The following is a 22,189-nucleotide window of genomic DNA, read 5'->3' as shown; positions in this document are numbered from 1 at the left end:
AGACTCCATCTTGTCCGTGGTTTATACATCACAAGAAGTTTTACAGTAACACTTGCAAACATTTATGAATGCATGTGATTGTGTGCAGATGTTACTCACTGCAGCCAGGCTTATAGTTGAAGCCAGGGGGCATGAGGAAGCCCTGCTGGGCTGCAGCCGCTGCCAGAGTCCTCTGGTCTGGAGGAAAGACGGGAATCATCAGTGGAGGGAGCTGGCCCTGGACCTGCTGATGAAGGAGGCAAAATAAAGTGGGTGGGGAGAGAGAGAGAGAGAGAGAGAGAGAGAGAGAGAGAGAGAGAGAGAGAGAGAGAGAGAGGACAAAAAGTGGAGGAAAAGATGAGCAATATTACATTGACTGACTATAAGACACGAAATCAAAACATTTCTTACATCAACACTAAAAATAGACTGTGAACCCATAACAGCCTTATTCACCGTTCAATTACCATATGGCAGTTACATCCAAATTACATCAGAATCATTTCTCAAACTCATATGCACTCCGGCTCATATACATATTTGGATGAATCCTTGAGGAACACTGACGAGATAAGCATGTAGACATAGACACACAAGCTCACTCATATTCAGAAAGTGATCCCTCATTCCATCAATTCAAAGTCGAAAGAAACTCATGAGGAAAGTTCAACACACTCTCTCAACAGCTGGACTTTTCCTTTGTTGTTGGGGGGGTGTTCTCCACACAGCAACACCCCTAATAAACCAAAGCACACAGAAATACACAGACACAACCGTGTACACTTAACCCATCTCTGCGCGCCAGTCGGCAGAGAGCCATACAACTTCACAAGGTTTCCAGGATTGTAAAAGGAGCAGCAAAAAAAAAAAGAAAAGAAAAAAAAAAAGCTCCTTCGATGGATAGCTTTGGCACGGACGGCAGGAGAGAGAAGGAGAGAGAAAAGGAGAGAGAAGGAGAGAGATGGTGAGACAGAAAGAGAGAGAAGTAGGAGACAGATGGTTGAACTAAACAGCGTTCTGCCAAAAACAACACACAAAGACTTGCGTGTGATGGACTGACTGACAGTTTGATAGGCAAAGATAGAAAGAAGACGAGGAGGGGAAGGGAGGAGGAGAGGGAGATTGGAGGAAGGTGAGACAAGGAAGAAAATAAGGAATCTCTTCGACCTGTAAAACTGAGGCGTAATGCTGGTTGGATGGAGAGCCCAGAAATATGAGATGGAAGGAGCTCAAGACAAATGAGCTTAAACTCATTGGATTAAATTCTCAATAGAGTCCTGAATATCTAGTTTTATATGTGCATTGCATTTATGTGATATCTATTGATGAAGTGCTTCATGTGAAATGACTGTTTTTCCTGTAGTAAGTATTTTGCTTTTGATCATCTGACTGTGGCAGCTCAATACAAATACATATACAACAATGATGTTGTACTGAAACAGGATTAATGAAGGAAAAAAAGGCAGGTAATCACTTAAGAAAAGTACGTTTTTTTACTCCTAATATTGCCTTAATAACGTTGCCCTGGTTACATTCAAATTGTCTGGAAGGCCACCCATGAGATATAAAATACATTGCATCATGTTTTTAAAGCCTGAATAACACTCATCGCTGCTTTTAAATGAAATCCCTGATCGTGTCGTTATGCCTTTGACCTGTCCTCCTGGTTGTAAAGCACTTTGCTCCCTCTTTACAACTCATCTCCCCTCTCTTCCTTCTCCAGTCTCTCTTACTTCTCCAGGAGGGCAGAAAGGTAATAGCTGAATAGGATAATGGGCAGGTAAAAGCTGCTAGATGTGGAAAATTGATCTGGAATGATGAAAATGGCTGGAAATGGCTGCACAATCACAAGGATGCGGCGGTGCCACGGTACAATCAGGTAATATCTCAGCAATATGGACACTTGAAGTGGTTAGTGCTTGAGACAGGTAAATAGAGAGAGCGGGAGAGTGAGTGTGAGAGAGAGAGAGTGAGAGGGGCTGTCTGTCACCACAAACAGTGCTCCTTGCTCTCCCTGCCTCCCTGTTTGTACACTCAAGTTTCCCTGGGCGTTTGCATGGTTTTGTACTGTAAATACCTATGTGTGTGTGTGTGTGTGTGTGTGTGTGTGTGTGTTTCTTTTTGTGAGTGTGTCTTCCTCCTCCTGCTCCTGTGTGTCGGCATGCGGCAGCCGGCAGCACTGTAATCAAACTATCACGGCGCTGGGGAATAGCGCTCTCTTCAAGCGGCTCCTGTTTCCCCCCCTTACACCAAAAACAATAATTACTCCACCATTTTGGTAAACCATAAACTGCCTGTGCCGCGCGATCAGAAGGGAGAGGCGTTCCAGCGCGACGCTCGGACAGGACCCCTGTAGGGACGAATCACAGACAGAACAGTTCCGCTTTGCCTTTCAGGCCTAATTGGACATATGCTAGAGTGGAGCTGGCTAGAAATACTGTAATGTACCGTAGGGAGGAGGAGATGAGAGGAATGGAGAGGAAAGGAAAGGACAGAAGAGTAGGGAGATAAGTCTGTGGCAGCTGTAATACATACATACAGAACATAGACACCCTGGCATGTCGAGTGTTTGTGCACAAGGCTTTCTTTCATTACAAATAAAAATGGAAATGTCATAGAAATGCATCGTCTTTATATCTGGCTCATGTTCCATCTCATTACAAAAAGCCCGTGTACAATAGGAAGACATTGATCAGCCTACAGAACTGAAACATAATAAATTCACATCTCAACAATAAGATACGAAGATCAAGCCACGCACAGAATGAGGAAAATGGCAAGTGAAAGACACAAAAGAACAGGGAGAAACACAGAGAGGGGGATCATTACCTCCCATATGTTGATGTTATAATAGTGGCGTTGGATATGTGTGTAACAGCTGTTAAACTGAAACACACTGAATACACACACGCGAGGCAGAAAACATGGGTCAGAACAAGTTGAGCGTGACATCGGGAAACTGGGGACTCGGACTATGTGAAACATTTGTTGTGGGGAGGGGGGGGGGGGGGGTCTGCAGGGATGAGGTTTGTCCACTGCTGTATTGGATTAGATAAGTCCCTCTCATCATGGCCTCACATTCCTTCTCATTTTCATTCCTCCAACATCTGCAGAATGGCTTATTAAACTATATTTCTGCTAATATAAGAAAAACAACAGAACAATACTTCAAAGTGCGTTGATATCGTGATCACAGCACGCAATGTTTCAAACTTACAGAAACAAAAGAAAGTTTTCTAAATCAGAGAACACGAATCAGAGACAAAAAGAAACACTGACAAAAGGGAAAGAAAAGCCTGGGAGAGAAAGTGAGTAAAACAAAAAGAAGGAAAGTGAGTGAGAGGCCAGATCTATCAGACAATCTCCAGATCCCACATAAAGGAAAAGGCACATCTGAAACAGCAGGCACTTTTGGGAATAACACACTCCTCAGCTTCTCTTTCACATCAGCCCAAAAGCGGACATGAAAACCTATTATACACACACAGGCAAAAACATCACTGCTGCTTCTGTAGGCTGTCGACGGTTGGAATGAAGGACTCTTCTTTTTATGTGAAACCCTCATCTGAAAAAGTCCAAAAAACAAACCTGAAACAAACCAATCTGGAAAAAAAACTAAATCCTGGAACTAAACTAAAGCCTCTAATCAGTGATAACTGAATGGAAAACAAAGACAAAATGTTCTCAACAGAAAATTAACCACACATGTATTTAAATATATAAATATATATAAAGGAAATGTGCGAAAGTTTTGCTTGAGAACTTTCACAGGGGCAAAGAGGACTCAAAGAAAGAGAGAAGTCGACAATTCACCCTGGCAAGATAAAGTCTCAAGAAATAAACAGCAGATAGACGGAACAGAATGAACAAGAGAGGGAGGAAGAGAGACGGAGAGCGGAGCAAGAGTTGGATAATTGGCAGCGAGTCGAGGCTGCGTTCACCACGCGCCAGGCGGCACAGCTTGAACTTAAAGCGCCGCTGCGGCATAATGAAGATGTGGCCGCTAATTAACATATGGGGTGCGAAACAGGTTGGTTGGCACGTGGCGCGCTAAAAACTCCAAGGTAAAGTTATTATTGGGGAGTAATTAGCTCTATGAAGTTAATGCGCCGAACAATAGCTGCCAGCGCCACACAATATGGCTTGCATCTGAGCGCGTGAAAAAAATAGCCCCCGCTAAAGTGCGAGTCCCACAGCTAAAATCTGTTGGCGACCATATGCTCCGGCAATTAATGCAAGACCTGGATGACCTATTGCTAAAGAAGGGACGTGCAAGCAACAGAACCAATAATTAATTAAGGGAGAGAGAGAGAGAGAGAGAGAGAGAAAGAGAGAGAGAGAGAGAGAGAGAGAGCTTGCAATATTAGTCCATTAACTTCATACGGACAGGGGCTATTAAAGGCCAGCCTGCTGTGAATGTAAGGGCATGGTTTGTGTTGCAGTGGCTAGGATGCACGCACACAGGTATGTCTGTGTGTGGTAGCATTAGCGAGGAGGCATGTGAGGGAGGGTGTCTCAGTGGGAATGGCTGGCTGGTTGCTGTTCAGGGTGCGTGTATGTCCGTGCGTGCACATCAACACTACCTGTGCGTAAGAAAACACAAATTACACTGGTTGCGGTGTAATGGAAGTGATTAAACAATTACACAGGCAATTGGGTTAGCTGCTCCTATGCACAGAGCACAGAGGTGCTGGTGTGTTGTGTGTGTGTGTGTGTACATTTATGTGGTACATTTGTAAATAAGAATGAAAAAAAAAAAGGTTTGAGCTTTTTTACCCTTTTCTCCAATAAGCTAAAAACATTTATTAAAAGCAGAGGACAGAGCCTGTGCTTGTGACTGCATCAGGTAGTACACTTGAAGGTGTGTGTGTGTCTGTGTGATTGAGTTACTGATGTACGTTAACCTTAATAGAGAGCTCGTTAGCTGCCGTCGCCAGCATGTCTGGCCTCTATTAAACTAGTGAAAGCATCAGGTGGCTTTACTCATTTTCAGTTTTTTTTTCTCACTTTTTCGTCGCTCGGTCTCATTTTCTGTCTCCCACCTATAGAAACAGCAGTTCTTGATTAGGTAACAGACAGCCAACAAGAGGTAGAGACACACCTGAATGCATGAGTGTGTGTGTGTGTGTGTTTTGGTTGAGTGGGTTTGATTCATTAGGCAGGACACACTTGTGTCCCCTCATCCCTTTTCTTTCAATATACAGTACATTGTGTGTGTGTGTGTGTGTGTGTGTTCTGTTCTATAAAAACGTGTGCCTGTTCTCAAGGTAAGCCCTGAGCCGCTCAGCAGGTGAGCTCCTTTCATCCCCGTCGTGCTTCCCAGCATGGCAGCAATAGTCGTCCCCGGCAACACCGGAGGGAGCCACGGAGACAAGTCGTTTAATTAGAATAAGAGAAGACGAGAACGAAAGCAAAGGGAAAAGTGAGGAAATGTGCTCACCCCTTAGAGCCTAACAAGAAGGCCCCTAGCAGGTGGTGTGTGCATGTGTGTTTTTTTTTTTTTTTTTTGTCTACAAGTCCGTGTATTAGAACATGTTCTTGGTTTATGATGTTTCTGAAAGTAAGTAGTGTTATGCTTATCAGATCAAGCACACAGTTTTGTGAAGTCTTAGGGACGTTTGGGTTACAATTTTCAGGAGGTTGGTTGAGGTTATGGTCCAGGTACATCTGGATCCGGACCTGGATTAAGGGTAAGGATTAGAGGTTAAATCAGGAAAAAGGTGAAGATTAAGTTCAAATTCAGGATGGGACTCAAAAGGATTTAGGGTTAAGCTGCTGATAGTTATAGCAGAATAAGAAAAGTGTGTGTGTGGCCAAAATGGATCGATCATCATCGATGCTAATTTCCACTTGGCTCAGGTAGAATCAATGCATCAGAGCACAAGTAGCTGGCTTCAAACTCTGATTAATGCATTGTGAGACCATTTTCATACTATATGTCATTAGCTTGTGTTGTTGTTATGCCTGCCGCTGTAAATGAACTCGCTTGTTTATCACTTTGCACCACATTTGGTGAGTGCCTTTGGCCTAAATAGTGGACGCTAACACGCATATCGTTAGCTCGATTTGAGTTTGAGGGTGAGACAGAATAGGAAGCTGGATGCTAGGACAATAAATAATTTGTCCTCCTTTCATGAGGGATGTGTGTCACTCTCCTCTCTTTTTCATGAGCTTGATTATTCGTTTCATTTCATCACCTCTTCCAAGTGGACGGTTGAAAGCATTCTTCACAGGCCTTTTGGGGTTTGGGCCTAACAAAGCCAAGGACGCTGACACACACACACACACACACACACACACGCACGCACAAACACACACACACACACACACACACACACACACCAAGGGCCAGCTGAACTCAGCCTCGTTAGGGGGAAATGCAATCACAAGAGGCTTATCATACAGACACAAAGCACACACACACACAACACAGACACACACTCCCCAACACACTGAACCTGGTGCCCTCGCTCTGGCAGGCCATTGTATTGTGGGATTGTGCGGACAATCTCTTCATGAATGATTAAGCAGTGTATTTCTCGACCAAGTCTTTGATGATGAGTGTGTGTTTGATCATCAGGCGAGTGTGCAGCGCTACCCTGTGACTGCGTACGGTACGTGTGCTCGAGCGAGTGCAGGCGTTATTTTTGGTACGTTTGTGTGCATATTTCGATGCATGTCATATGCATGTGTGTGTGCGTTTTGGCTCCTGTGATGAGCCCCTGTTGATCGGGTCCTTCTCTTAACGAGACTGCCTACAGCTGCCCCTGCTTGTGAGAAACTATTGTTGGGCCCGGTCAATGGAGAGACGCTTGTTTGGGAAAAGGTTGCAAAGTCATGGGAAAAGAGAGCTTTGTCTCGACGGGGTCGTGAGGGAGTGAATCATGAGCGGACGTGTTTATAGCTTTACACACACAGCTGCGGCAAACACGCGCGCACACACACACACACGGATGAAGAAATGGACGCTCAAGAATGCACAGAGAAATCCTCTGAAACAAACATGTGCTCTCTCTCTCTCTTTTTTTTTTTTGTCAAAGTTACAAAAAAGGCGAACAATTCAGAATTTTAGCTCGCACAAAGCAAATAAACACAGCTGCTTTGCACAGAATTGTGAACACACACAGACACGTCCCACACACATGCAATCACAAGGTCTCTTATCACACAAACTTTGTATGGCTAACCTCTCGGGGGGAAAGGGAATGTGTGTGTGTGTGTGTGTTCCCTCTTGGACAGGGTGTCTCTTTATGATACAAAGCCCGTCTTTCTCAGCTCAAAATTCAGTGTCATCTGCTTTTACAAAGGCCCGGGCTATTCGTTCCAAGCCACCTGGACCAACATAGAGGCTCCAGTGTAGCACCCAAAAGGACAATACTTCCATTTTCAAGTGTAACATACTATATACCGGCCCAATTTCTTCGGAGACTGAGAAACAGAATCACATTTAAAGGAATTTTTAGTTGATTTGCTTGTCAGTTTTTCTTCTTGTCTCATTCACTCCTGTCTTCAATATACATGATCACCTATGTAACTGTTGTAGTCTCAGAGGGTATTCACATGCTCGCTGGCTTGAATTTTGAAGGTGATTTCTCAGATTACTGAAGGTCTTTGTGAGTGACTTTAAATTCCTAACATCCTAGTCCAGTTTCAACCTAAGATCCACGCAGGTTGGGTCCAGGAAGTGTCTGATACGAGTGCTTGAGTTTTCATTCTTAGGTTTGTGCGTCAATGAGTCTGAAACACAAATGGATGGCTTCTTGTATTTGTAATCTATCACTATTGTAAAGCTGTAATGAATTGGCGGTATACGGATAAAGAGTCATTGATTGGTTGATTTAACTGGCCAATGAGGATTTATCGATGAAAAAGTTATTGTTACATTTGCAGTTTTTAAAGTCTTCTTGGCTACTTTAAGGACTCAGTTTCTCTGTCTTGATTTGTATATTATAGATGTTCCATAACCACTCGGACCATGCGTTCTGTCTGCCTTGAAAATCACACAGAAACGTGTTGTAATAAACAAAAAAGGTTTCCTTCACTGTTGATTTGTAATCGTTGATTTATTAAATATCGTAGCGCCTTAAATCTTTTACAAGCCAGCTCACAACCTCTGATTTTCCTGAGTACACTGCCCACTTTTAAATGATTAAACTTTGATGTGTTTGTGTTTTGTGTTAGAGGAGGAGGAGGGGCTATTATAAGTCAGCACTGATTCAGGCCTTAAATGCTGATGGCTGAGAAAAGAAAACTGCAACAATCACAATCACGGAATTGCCTTTGTGTGCCACGCAGGCCAACATCAAGACACATTCTCACAAACACACACACACACACACAATACTTCACATGTGGATGGACACACACATCCCTACTGGCCTCACCTGGATTTGTTGCTGCAGGAGGTTGATTTTGTGTTGCTGCTGCAGAAGCTGCTGCTGTTGCCGGGCAATCTAAGGAAGGAGCACAACACATTATTAGAATGTATATGCAGTATGAGTGTGCATGTGTGCGTGTGTGTGTGTGCGTGCAGGCCGGCCGGCCTGTGGGAGATGTGACACATCTGCAGGTCTCTGAGGCCCCAGTTGCACGACAGAGGGTCGATGCCCTGGTTTGAAAAATTAAAGAGCTCATCTCATCTGGACTCAGCTCACAGCTACGTTGACAACAATGTCACACTTGCTGACATGAACACACACATGAATAAAGTGTGTTTAGGGGGTCTCTGTCTATTCCAGTGATAGCGATTGAGTCAAATTTATAAACACATCTGATAATAATCTTTTAATAATTTGATTTCATTCAACTAATAAACTTTTGCACCCATGTTTCAGTCAATTTCAACACATTTTCTCACTTGTATTTATTAACGTTGCCTTCAGCATTCATATTAATTCCTTCTGCATAAAACCAGGAACTTAAAGCCTGAAATGTTGTCAACTTCTGCACCAAAACTGTCCCTTGGCTAATGGAGCGGAATGGAAAAACAGGAATAGAGTATCCAAACAGTACATTCACAGGGAGCCAGACCTACACTACATACTGGTGCGGGATACAGCCACAGGCACTTTTAGGTATTGTATTTTTCATAGGTGATTGGTCCTTACAGCTCTGTTTCATACTTGTGTGTTTATGTGTGTGTGTTTACATGTTCTCTTTGTAAAGCCATAATTTCCAGAAGCTAAAAAAGGGAAGCAAAAAGGGAAACCCTCTTTGAAAACATGGCAGACTTTTGCCTGAGAGCTTTGTGCGCTTGTGTGTGGATGTGTGTGTGTGTGTGTGTGTGTGTGGAGGTCTCTGTTACATCCGCTCTGGCAATTACACCCCCTCAACTCAATCCTGTGCAGTGTCCCTGAATTCAAACTGCTGAAGATGCATGTCTTGTTACATGTGTAACAAGAAGATCTCATGTGTGTACAATGAGTAGTAAATACTGTGTGACATGTTGCTTTTTCACCACACCTTTGAGCATTTATGATGAACTCTTGGGTTGTTTTGGTAAAAGTGTATGTCTGAACATGATTCTGAATCAGCTGGATTGTTTTGAAGAAATACAATATACAGTGTTTCCAGAAGTAGCCCCATCTACATGCAGCGTGCTCTGGTACCTGGTCCTGCTGCTGCTTGGCCAGCTCCATCTGCTGCCTCTGCTTCTCCATCTGTGAGGCGGCCAGCTTCTTCTGCTCCTCATGGGCCGCCAGGAGCTGCTCCCTCAGGCTGCTCAACTGGCCGATCATGCCCATTAGCTGGCGCTCTTTCTCCGCCAGGCTGTCTGGGGTACCTATAGGGTGAGAAGGGGAAGGAGCAGAAGAATCAAAGGTTAGACTGAAATTAACAAGACAATACATGTGTTTATAGTTTAAAAAGACACATTTATTGGGTTGATTTTTAACGTCTCAATTATTACTAATAAAAGGACACTATATGAGTTTGATTAAACAGCTTACAACTATATTGCTGTGAGGTATTTTTTGTACATGCACAAAACAAACACAATATTTTGTGAGTTGCATGTATGAATGCCAATGGCCACATTTTTTTTCACTCCGACTTCAACCCGGAGTTTTTCCTGCCAGTCGCCTCGTAAACTCTCCATGTGATATCAGGGTGAGCTGATGTGTGAACGGAGCAGGACATTTTTCAGGAAAACTCCCAGCGAGCGAGTGGGCTGGGAGGATGACTGTCAGGCACATAACGAACCTGCTTTACAACGCGTTCTGCTCACCAGAATGTTGTCGATACTGTGAACGTGTCCAATTACATGTAGCATTGATTAAAAAGGCACGAAGCTGCCATTATAGTGTCCGACCCTGTCCATCCATTTGCCATCTTGGATGTTAGCAGCAGATATTTGTTTTTAATCAAGCCCCCTGCAGTCCAACGAGGAGCGCTTTGTGCTGTGAGGGACCTGTGTGAAAGCGCAATTCAAGACTATTTCAGAGACATGCTGTCCTCCAGACGGAGTGCATGTGTGCAAAAAGCTTGTACTACGTCTTTATATCATGCCAAATGTGAGAACTTAAAGTGTTGCTCAACAACCGCAGTCCAGAGGCAGAAAGTAGAAAATGTCAAAAATGATACAACAGCTAAACTGAGATGTTGTGCTCGGTTTTTCTTCTTCCTGAGATTTTCATCGCTATCTGGAGGCCGGATAGGATTGTTGGAGCAAGGTTAGAGGTCAGAGGCATGAAGGAAAGGAACCAAGGAGGAAGGAACAACAAAGCAGTGTAAAGCTATCCATGGCTTGTTGGTCAGCCTAATATATGACCGGTTAGGGGATTTGGACGGCGGGAGGGGGGACGTCAACAGAAGGTGCATTTGGTAAAAGTCTGTGTGTGTGTGCAGAGTTGTAAAACCAGATGTTAACTTATTCTGCAAGGCACAGAAGGCCAGCTATGATTACTTGAGTCACATCCATCCACCATTTTATTGCCTTATTGAAATAAAGAAAATAAATCTGGCTGAGGAAACATTTGTACACAGGGAAAATGTGGCGGCAAAACAAATGTATGATCTGAGCCAGATTCACATGTTAACAAACAAAATAAATATTCCGCCAGGTTTGTAAATTTACATTTCTTGCAAAACTTGAAGCTAAATTAAATTTCATTTGATTGCTTCTGAATTCTGGGTAAACTTGGAGCTATCCGGCTCTATTTTATGAAAGCATGTGTGTGAAAAAGAGAGAAGGGGGGGAGAGAGAGAGAGTGTGTGTCTGGTCTGTGTTTACCCTGCAGTCAGCCAACCTCCTGCTCACATTTAGTATGGCCTGACCTTAGACCTCTTAGATCCTGACATACCAGCTCCATTACACACAATCACACACACACACAATTACACATACACAAACACACCACACAAGGCCTAAATCATTCACCAGGATGTAGTTAAAGAGGGGCACACTGAGTAACAATCAGTACGAGTGTGTGTATGACCATGTCTGGTCATATGTACTAATGTTTGCCTACATGGTTTTTGATGTGTGTGTGCGGGGTGTGTGTGTGTGTGTGTGTGTGTGTGTGTGTGTGTGTGTGTGTGTGTGTGTGGAGAAGCACAATCCCCCATTGTTCCTCAGCTGCTACCTTTAACAGGGCCACATTCCTGCGCCAGTCAAACCAGATGAGGAAGAGGGTAAGAGGAAAAATAGCAGGAGAAAGCGAGGGGAGCGAGGAGGAAAAGAAAGAGAAACACGACAGGGGATGAAAGGGGGAGAGAGGGAGAGAAGGTGAGGAGCCACGGCTGCCGACCTGCCCTTTGACCGCTCAGGAAGATGAGGGCCATCCATTTGTCCTCCCTGTTGGTAGCGCCCGTCTCAAGCCACCCCTGACCGCCCAACCCCCAAAAACTGCCTACACTGCCCACCATCACCCCCTCGGCCTCCCTCACTTCCCCCTGTACTCCATCCATCCGCCAACAATGAACAATAAAGGCAACTGTCGGGAGCACTGGCCGCTGGAAAAATAAACACGCCGCTGTCCTAACTCACAGACCCACCTTTGTAGAGCTGGTAATGTGTGTGTGTGTGTGTGTGTGTGTGTGTGTGTGTGTGTGTGTGTGTGTGTAGCCAAAGCTGACCAAGAAAAGAAAGAGCCTTGTGTTAAAAACGTTAGCCCGTTCAAATGGGGGATGAAGGGTTGGGGAGAAAGGGGGCAAAGGGGGGGAGAGAAAGGATAAGGGGGGGTTGCAAAGGTGAAACGATGGATCAAAGGAGTCTTTCTTGTCGGGGGTTCCTACGCACATGCACATGCACACATGCAAACACAAGTCAAACTGGGGCACTTCTGTGCAAAAACGGTGCGGGTGTAAGTTCTAGGTGGACGTTCCTTTAACCAGCGGCCTGATAGCTCGCTGTGTGAAAACCAAAGACAACCGCTCAATTCTTTTTCTACAAGCTGTTCACAATCCCCCTCTCAGCTGTGGATCTTTCATCAGTAAACTAGAGTATTTGCAGATGAAGAGGATTCCAGGAAAACAACACGCTTCCTAACTGAGACGGGATTTAGTTAACTCTCTGAAGTGTACATGAGCTGCCCAATCTTTGCTTCCTCTTTCAGTCCCATTCAGACTCTGAGAATTTCTGCGGTTGCCCCATAAATCAACTCATGTTGGCTTGTTTCCTCAGACGCTTTGAGGCGGGCAGGTGGATCAATAACTGGTTTCCTCCATCAGTTTACACACATTCTTCCTTAGGCAGATTGCTGCAGCCTGTGCTTACCTACTAACACGCCGAACCAACACCAGCTCTCTCCGTTTTTTTTTTCTTTTTTCACACACACACTCGTGCGTGGCGTAATTAACCAATTTGTAACAATGTAATACTTGTCATTGTGTTGGCGGTGCTAATTAATGACCCCGGCAGCGCTGATAACTCCCCCCGGAAAGGATGGAGGAAAGGAGAGGAGATGAGATGGCTGGAGGCAGGGAGGGAGGAGGAGCAGCAGAGAAGAGGATGAAGGAATGTTCTGAGTTTAGAGAGAAGTAGAAGAAGACTGGTGATATGAAGAGGCCTATTTACTAAGACAAGATAACCTAATCACTGTAAATAATCAAATGAAGATAATATTAAGGTAATAATATTAGGGTTTGGTTAAAGCTAGATGGTACCTAACTAACCTAACCTCATTTTCTCAGTAACTCAAGTTTACTGGATCTCATGGATTTCTGGAAATGATAACAAAACAAAAGTAGTATCTCTGCTCATCTTGACTTTAAGGAAACACTTTTATTTCAACGTTGATTTCTAACATTTCAACAACTTAAATTTGTTTGGCTCTGTAACCTTCACTTCAGACCATAAACACAACATGCACCCTTATCTTTATCGCTCTCCTTTCTTGACAGCTGCTTTGAGGTAACTCTTCATCCGGAGCTGCTAAGAGCATTACTGCGGAGGGTTTGCGTGCTGGAAGTAATTTCTCAGGTTGTGAGATTATTCCCTAACCTCTTAAATCCGGCAGATACACCAACACATGTTTCTAAGCCTTTGTTTATTAATATTAACACTAACGATGGGAACAGCTCATGGAGAAATGAAGAGGAGGTTGGACTTGGATTTCGAAAGATACCAACCATTCAGGGCAGATGTGTGAAAACATCTGTACAAAATAATGCAAAAGATATCCGAAAGACTGTTTAAAGTCGATGTGAAGGTTAACATTACCATAAGTGCCAAAGTGTGTGTCAGAAAAGATGAGGGGCAACTCAAAAGCACAATCAGGAGTTTAAGACAACCTCAACAAATACTGCTTCACATCTGTTTATAATACTGCTCTGCTGTGAGGATATCAAATCTAGTACTACGAGTTACATACTGTGTGTGTGTGTGTGTGTGTGTGTGTGTGTGTGTGTGTGTGTGTGTGTGTGTGTGTGAACCACACGGGGCCTTTTACCAATGTAGATGGAGGCCCCACAAAACGCTCTTTATTGGAATTCGATTTTGGGGAAAATAGTCGAGGGATGCACTGACTCCAGTCGCACACATGCATGCACACACACACTTAAATACACAAGAAGCGTAAAACAAACTGCTGAATGACACACTTGATTTTCATTATACTCAATCTTTTTTTTTTTTTTTTTTTTCTGCAGTCATCGGTACAAGTTGGAGCTCTCCAACACATACTGTTATGTAAGCACTGTCTCAGACACACATTGACTCAACTTTCAAGGACACACAGGAATACGCTAGTACTACCACACACACAGACACACTGACTCAAACATAGTTCAGATATTTCTCCCCAGCTGTTGGTGTGTGGTGCGCCATGCGGGATGCCCCTACACAGAAATGTCAGCACAGCAGGGAGCTGGGAAAAGGGGTTTGATCAATGGAGCCCCCCTCTCGACGGCCACGCCGCTCCGCAAGGCTCTTTGATTACATATTGCTTTGCTTCCTAATGAAGCTCAATTACTGGAGGAGAACGATGGCTTTGCCCTGGAGTTACGCAGAATAATAGCCACCTCTCTCTGCTTCTTTCACATCCTTTTCTTCTCTCTCTCTCTCTCTCTGAGGCTGATTTTTACTTGAGCATATTCACAGCGCACTTATCCTGTTCCCTTTTGGTTTCACTCCCTGCCCTCTGTCCTGCCCTGTCTGTCTCACTCACAGATGTTAAGAAGGGTTGATGTGGATAAACCGGTGATTAACACTAAGATTAACACAGAGATCAAGGGCTGGCAGGGTTGTTACTGACTGTTTGACATGTTGGTCAAACAGTCAGTTCAGCTGAGTTCATCTAAGTTCAGGGCAAACACGTTTAGTTAATTTGACCATATTTCACTTTAATTTAATCCTTAATCGCAGGATCATTTAATCACTGCCTGGTCAGTACAAGTCGTACAGCAAACTTTACTGTTTACTGTAAGTCAAAAAGTGGTAACTCAAAGTTGACCAAAGGCATCAAATGGCATGTGTGCGACTTTTAAAAAAATCTGGTCTGAAATCTAAAAGTTTTGGAAAGCTCCTTGGTAGTACTGGGTTATTTGTATTCTGTTTACTATGAGAGACATTTGAGTTCATCTGTTCCAGGGATATCAGAACATGACTTAATCTTAGTCTACAGTAAGTTAAAAAGTTACTTTTTTGAACTTTTCATGATTTCCCCTTTATTTGAACTGCTTTTCGATAAATTTAATGGATTCTAGTTTTTCAAGCTTTATGTATCTCGGATCTAGATCTAATGTTTTTTTTAAGTTAATTAGTTATACTTTTTATTTGTATTTTTCATTTCCATTTGACAGCTTGAAGACCACTGCTTACAGTAACTTTGGACAGAGGCAACAAACACTGAGCCAAATCAAGAGATTTTGACACAAGATTAGAAGTTTAAATTGATCTTTAGAAGTTTTCAAAAACATTATTTTAGATTCTGGTCCTTAAAGATCATCAGAGTTCAATCAAGTTCAAAGGGTTAATTCAATTTCTCTACAGTAAGTAAAGTTTAGCTCTATCTTTATTGGTACCATACCTTTAATCTCTCCAATGTGCCCTGAGCCCATGGCCAAAAGTTTATCCTTCCAGTCCTTAGACAACAGCCTCTCAATGCTGGGGGCCTCTGTTAAAGGGAGGGGTTGGTGGGGGGTAGAGGAAAAAGAAAGAGAGGGATTCAGTTGGCTGGCCAACATGACAATAAAGCTCATTTAAAGTCCATTTGCTGTAATAAAGGCAGCGGCAGCTCAGCCTAATGGTCGCATCAGCAGGAGAGAGAGGGAAAGAGAGAGAGGGAGAGAAAGGTGGAAAGAGGGAAGCTGATAATCGAAAGAGAGGAAATCTGAAGAACAAAAACAAGTGAGCAAAAGGGAAAGAGCGAGAGAGGCAGCGCAAGATAGAGAAAGAGAGACAAGTGGAGGAGAGAGGGAGAGAAAGAGCGAGGCTTTCTCCCTCTCACCTGCTGCTAGAGAATCATTAGCCCTGTGGGCCCTGAGACAAAGAGGGCCTTAATGCACCCGCCACAATGGACACATTATCAGCTCGCGCTTTGTTTTCAACACACACTCCACAGACCCTTACACACACACACACACACACACACACACACGCAGAACCCTGAACAGACACATGCGGACACAAACACACCCACAGAATCGCTAATTACGATCCTAACCGTGGTCACACTCACACATGGATGTTCTCACACACGTACACACTCGCACAAAAACAGTGGGGGCAAATGGAAATGTCACACAAGAGCGCAAACACATGCAGAGATTCAATCCTACATGTGTGCACATATACTGTATGCACTCGTTCTTCTAACACACACACACACACACACACACACACACACACACACACTCACTCACTCAAAAACAGACACGCTGCCATCATCTAGTCACCCTGTTGACTGTTATTAACAAGAACAAAGAGAAATGATCAGACAAAGGAAGAGTGAAAGTGTGAGGCAAGAGAATGAGGGAGAGAGAGAGAGAGAGATAGAGAGAGACAGAGACAGAGACAGAGAGAGAGAGAGAGAGAGAGACAAGTCTATTTACTGGGAGCCATCTGCACTCGGGATGCAAGGCCTTCCTAAGGAAAGAGGTTTTACACTTTGAGTGCAGGGATTAACCCTATCAGCCAATGCAAACACACATACTTGAATGCACTAACACCCGCAAACACACAGGCCCATGCATGCACAACACACACACTCTGATGAGCACATATATATAGCATTACATACAGACGAATGCACACTGGCAACTGCCGATGGCAGGCAAAAAAAAAGTTTGTTGGTGCTTGGATTATTTTTCCCTCTATAATGACTAGACTGATTTAAGGGAAAAGAAGTCTTAATCTCAGTGGTATGAGACAGCTTGCCTGCGCAAACACAAACACATACACCCACAAACACACACAAACACTAATGCTTTTAACAGAGAGATGTCCAGCGTGTTGAGCTGAACAGCTTAGCTCCATTTCCCTGAAAGTGAGACATGTATACACGCACTTGCACGCGCATACTCGGCGACCACACTTAGCAACAAATCAAAGTACTTTTCTTCTTTTTTTTTTGAACCCGTCATCCAAACACAGAATGCAAAGCTTTGCCCAAACTTCGTTCTCCTTCATCGCTTTATTTCTGTCGACGATGGAGCGCTGGGATGAGGATGAGAAGCCACCTGGAGATTCTAAGGATTTAAAGTGACACACGATCACAAAAAAAACGTGTGCGAGACAGAACATACAAGCTCTCTACAGACACACACAAAGCAGAGCAGCGTGTCCTACATACCGCACCTCTGTTTATGTGTGTGTGTGTGTGTGTGTGTGTGTGTGTGTGTGTGTGTGTGTGTGCGCCTACAGTCTCCCCAGAGGCCTGAATCAGGTCCCCTTCCTCTGGCTTCAAGACTAGAGCATTCATGGTTCGTTGCTTACACAGGGCACACACACACATAGACACACACACAGCCGGCAAACACACACACTCACACAAACTCTGGAGATCAATGCTGAACTTCCATTCAGTCCTTTTCTCATTCCTCACTCCTGCCTTTTCCCTTCACCGTCCTTGGACCCTGACTGGTCTGTCCTTGTGTTTTTGATGCTGCCACTCAGCCAGTTAGTCAGCAGTCTACGTCCCTGATGTGCCCAAGTGCTTTCTGTCAGAAGTCATTGTAGCCTTGAAGAAAAAGGTTAGCATCAGGGTAAAGATAGGAGGAGGATCAGATCAGAGATGAGAGTAGAGTAGATTTGTTTTTTTGCAAAAATCAGAGAGGAGGACAAGAAATGTGCATAGAGGAAGAATGAATGGAGGAGAGCGTGTGCTCCTGTGTTTTCTCCCCCCCTGTGACAGCTGTCTCAGCATCACCCCAACAGGTGCTATTAGCCCCTGGCACCCCTCCTCTCCCTCTCTTTCTCTCTGTCTCTCACTCTCATCTCTCCCTCCAGCCCTCTCTCACTCAACAATGACAGAGGCTTTTAAGCCAAAGAGCTTTGACAAGTGAGAGGGAACAACAAATGGCAGTGTCGCCTGTTCTCTTTCCATTGCACTCCCTCTCTGTCTCCATCTCCTAGTTATTATTTTTATTTATTAACAGGGCTGCAGTTATTGTCCCCAGTGACAGGCCGGGGCCACTTTAACTATTAATAAAAGCCAAGAGGCTCTTTCATTGTGTGGCGGATGGCAAAATGGGAGGAAATGGGTGAGAGGAGTGGAGACAAGTAGAAAGAAGAGAGGAGCAGAGATGAGAAAAGAGGAAGGGAGAGAAAAAAAAAACAGAGGAGAGGATGAAGAAGAAAAGAAAGAGGGGACTAGTGAATAAGGAAGAAAAGACAAAAGGAGAAAAGAAGAAAAAAAAAAGAGGACATGGCATGCTGATGCTTTTACTGTGATGTTGATCGATGTGGTGAACATTATGAGAAAGAACTCACGCTGTCACCCTTGATAAACTACAAACACACACACACTCTGCAGAAATAAGAGAACACCAGCACATTCAGACTCTCTCTCTCTCGCTCTCTCTCTCACACACACACACACACACACACACACAAACTTGCGCTCGAGAGATATAAGAGTGTGTGGACATCCTGGATCCATGACTTCTCATGCATTAGCGTCTCATCATGGTTGTTTGGGCATTAGTCAACGCATTAGAATACCTCCAAACGCTAAAAGGCATTCTTTTTTTAAATTCTCCTCCGGGGTATGAAAAATGACCGCCATTACCTGAAACTGTGCAACAATAACAACTTGTGAGGTTGTGAACCCATTTTTTGAGACCTTTTCCTCTTCTCCAACATTTTAAGGATGTATATTGTACAGCTCTGCTGATTTTATGTTCTGTAACATTTAAAGAGTTTAAGGTCAGCGTACTTTATGGATGGAGACATACAGCTGCTAATCGCTGCCAAAAATCATGAAATAAAAGAGGACAACTCAACACTTTCCATGAAAATACGAAGAGCTACTCCCCCTTTTTCTTCTGGCATGTGTGACATGTCCGTGTATGTGTGTGTGCATACATGTGTTGTGTGAGGTAAGCGGGTGGAGTTTTGTGCCCACACAGGGGTGTAGGCTGCATAGTTTCAGGGTTGTGTGTAAAGAGCGGAGGGTGAGGAGGGATGCTTGACTCCACCTTTCAAAAAAAAAAAAAAAAAAAAAAGGGAGTGAGGGAATTAATAGAAAAAGAAGAGGGCGTTAAAAGCATGTTTTCGCTATGACCCATCACACATAAAGTTCCCCTTTTACCCCCTCCCCCACACACACACACTACTTTTTTTCTAAAAAAGTCTTATTTAGTTTTGTTTGACAGTATCAAGGAATATTCCATGAGGCCCTTGGACATATTAGAGAGGCTAAAGGGGTTGTAGGAACCATCGTCCCGTCTTTGAGTTTTTGCTTTTGAATGTACACTTGTGTACCATCGTGAATCCCACTGAAGTATTTTCATGCAAAAGCAAATAAATTCGTCTGAGGGTGGCGTTCCCATTACAACCCTGCATGGCTAAGGGGGATTCTGGGAAAAGCAGAGGGAGAAAACGCTGACAATAACTCTGGAATCGTCGGCTATTATCTTGGCTCATTGGCTCAAACGGAGTCAAGCTGCTGCCCTGCAGCCGAGCCAAAACAACCCCGTCCACCTGCCGAGCGAGGGAGAGAGAAACAGTGTGTGTGTGCGTGTGTTTGTGTCTGTGTGTGTAAGAGTGAGCCCCCATCCAGCTTTTGGATCCACAGTGAGCTTTTGGTTCAGAAGCTGCTGGAGAGAAAGAGAGAGAGAGAGAGAGAGAGAGAGAGAGAGAGAGAGAGAGAGAGAGAGAAAATGAAGGGAGTAGACTCGACTACAGTCCAGCTCTCTCTCTCCAACTAACCTAACAAACAATACCATCTCTCTCTCTGGTTTGCTCTCTCTCTCACTTTCTATTTTTCACTCAGACGTTTTGCCCTGAGTCACCACAAGCGGCCAGCTCTATTTTTCCTATTATCTCATATTTGTGAAGCTGGGAGACCTTTAAAGAAAAAGGGAGGGAGGGACTGTGAGGAGAAGGAGGAGGTTAAGGAAGGGGTTTGTGGAAAGAGAGAGAGAGAGCAAGAGAGAGAGAGAGAGAGAGAGAGAGAGAGAGGGGAAGAATAAAGAAGGAAAGTGAGAGAGTCTGGGCCCTCGGGTGCACAACAAAGGGACCTCTGTGCCAGCGCCAGGCCCAGCCGGGCTCAGAGGAGGGTGGAGGATGAAGGAGGAGGACGAAGAGCGGGAGGAGGAGGAGGAGGGCCCACAGGAAAAGGGCCCTGGCTTGGGACCCGTGGCCCGGCCCTTGTATCCAGAAAAACAGGCTCCACATTGACTTGGGCCTTGGCAGCCATGGGGAGGCTCGGGCTCCCCCCCCACTCCCCCACCCTCCTCCTTTCTTCTCTTTTCTCCTCCTCTTCTTCCACCCTCCTCCTTCCTAAACTGAGCTGGGGTCAGGATTGAATAAGCAATTATACAAGCACTGGTGGAGTTTGTCTGAGACTGCCACCCTGAACACTGAAGTATTGAGATAGAAGGAAGGAGTTACAGAGAGGGAGCACGAGGAGAGACGTGTGCTGACTTCTGTGGTGAAAACACATCAGCCATGCCAGGCACAGAAAGATGATGTTCACATGTGATTGACAGATGAGATTTCAAAGTTGAATAAAAATGCCACTACTACTGTCTCGTAAGCTCCTGAAGTAGGTAATCTTTCTTTAATCGGTGTGAGTTTGATGAAGTTACTTTTATCATCTCATTTATGAGAAACCTCAATAGCACATCTGACGGTTGTCAAACATGCCGTTCTGAAGAAGCAAGAAAAAGAAAAACTGGTCAGATAAAAACCTAAAACAGTAGCAACAATGACTTGTTTCATTTAAAACGCTGATTTATTAAAAAAAAAAAAAAACAGAAAAAAGGGAAAAGCAGAATATTTATATGAATAATGTGAGGTAAGTTAAGTCTTTCAGTAGTAAAATGAGACAGACTGGACCTACTGCATAATGTAGCTGTTCAAAGCAACTTCAGAAAAGCAGAATTTGGAATACAACTCCTCACTTATTTACATCGTCTTGATACTGCAGCTTTTGCTTCTCAGTCTGGCTATTCCCCCTCGCACTGACAGCACCAACATACTCCATTACGAAATGATGATGTTGATATTTTGATGATCAATTCATGTCTGGTTGAGCTGGGCCATGTGTCTGGACACATTTTCATCGATTCCTTCTAAAGATGGTCCAATCGTTCCCAAGCAAAGGGGGCCGTGCCAAGATTATGGGCAGTCGTTTGTCAAAAAAAAAAAAAAAAAAAAAACCCCAAAAAAACAAGGGCATTTTAAGGCAGTTTGAGAGAGGAGATGGAGATAGAGAAGGAGCTGTATCAAAAAGCTTTTTGTCCAAGCCCACCTCGCACTACCACCTCCACAAGGTTAGCCACTAACAGTACCAATTATTGGCTTGTTGTTGGGGAGAACTGCGCTTGGCAACAGTTGCCGCAGTGGCCGGGCCGCTGTGTAAACACTAAAATCCCTTTACTCCTCCTCATCCACCCTCCTCCTTACTCTGTAGCCCCCTCCCAATTCTGCCCGTCTCCCACTGAAGCAGAGGAGGAAGGAGACAGAGAAGGTGTGTATGTGTTCTTGTGGAAGACTCATTCCCTGCTTGCTCTCAACGTCCATAGTGACTTTTAATTCAGAAGCTGCTCCAACTTCAGTTATTAATAATAAACACCCAGACCAGTAGTCAGGCTTTAGGGACACACACACTCATAAACACATCTACATGACATCAACTTCTGAGAGTTTGTTATTCACCTTGAAAAAAAGTTACATTTCTGGGTGAGGCGATGAGGGACATATGGTTCCCCCTAAAGTACTGTGACAACCACAGACGCGTCTCTAAACACATTTTGGGGCGACACACCTGTTAACAGAAAGACTGCAAACAAATATCACTTGCCAAAACACCTAAAGATTAACCGGGGAGAGGACTTAATTTTTCTCGTTTTCGAGAAAGATGGAATTTCTGAAAAAATAAAAAATAAAAAAAAATAAAGAAGACTTTTTTTTTTCTCCCTCTTATGTAAATGTGAAGAAGCTGTGCTGCAATGATATTAAAAGAAAGAATTCAAGACGTACAAAACAACAGATGCAGTGGGCTTTTTTTCATTCTATATTAAGGATTGTATGGATGTATAGCAACATGTTTCCCTTAAATCTGACGTTCTAAGAATAGGACACGGCACATAAAGCGAAAATTTA

At 44.0% G+C, this 22,189-nt stretch overlaps 1 protein-coding gene across 8 annotated transcripts in view; it reads right to left on the bottom strand.

Moving 5' to 3' along the window:
* The window catches only part of sox5 (SRY-box transcription factor 5), an 84,269-nt gene that overhangs the window by 27,369 nt on the left and 34,711 nt on the right, over positions 1-22,189 (bottom strand). For 4 of the 8 annotated variants that reach the window (XM_079335189.1, XM_079335190.1, XM_079335193.1 and 1 more), the window contains exons 4-7: positions 15,447-15,533; positions 9,588-9,760; positions 8,364-8,432; positions 100-226 (exon numbers count right to left, since the gene is read on the bottom strand). In XM_079335189.1, coding sequence (XP_079191315.1) covers positions 100-226; positions 8,364-8,432; positions 9,588-9,760; positions 15,447-15,533 — 456 coding nt within the window. The remainder of the gene's footprint in view (positions 1-99; positions 227-8,363; positions 8,433-9,587; positions 9,761-15,446; positions 15,534-22,189) is intronic. The other 4 variants (XM_079335191.1, XM_079335192.1, XM_079335195.1 and 1 more) reach the window with 2 other exon arrangements.

This window comes from Symphodus melops (assembly GCF_947650265.1).
Source record: "Symphodus melops genome assembly, chromosome: 22".
NCBI classification, from domain to species: Eukaryota; Metazoa; Chordata; class Actinopteri; order Labriformes; family Labridae; genus Symphodus; species Symphodus melops.
The sequence above is the reverse complement of the archived record's forward strand: the minus strand, read 5'-3'. Positions and strand labels throughout refer to the sequence as shown.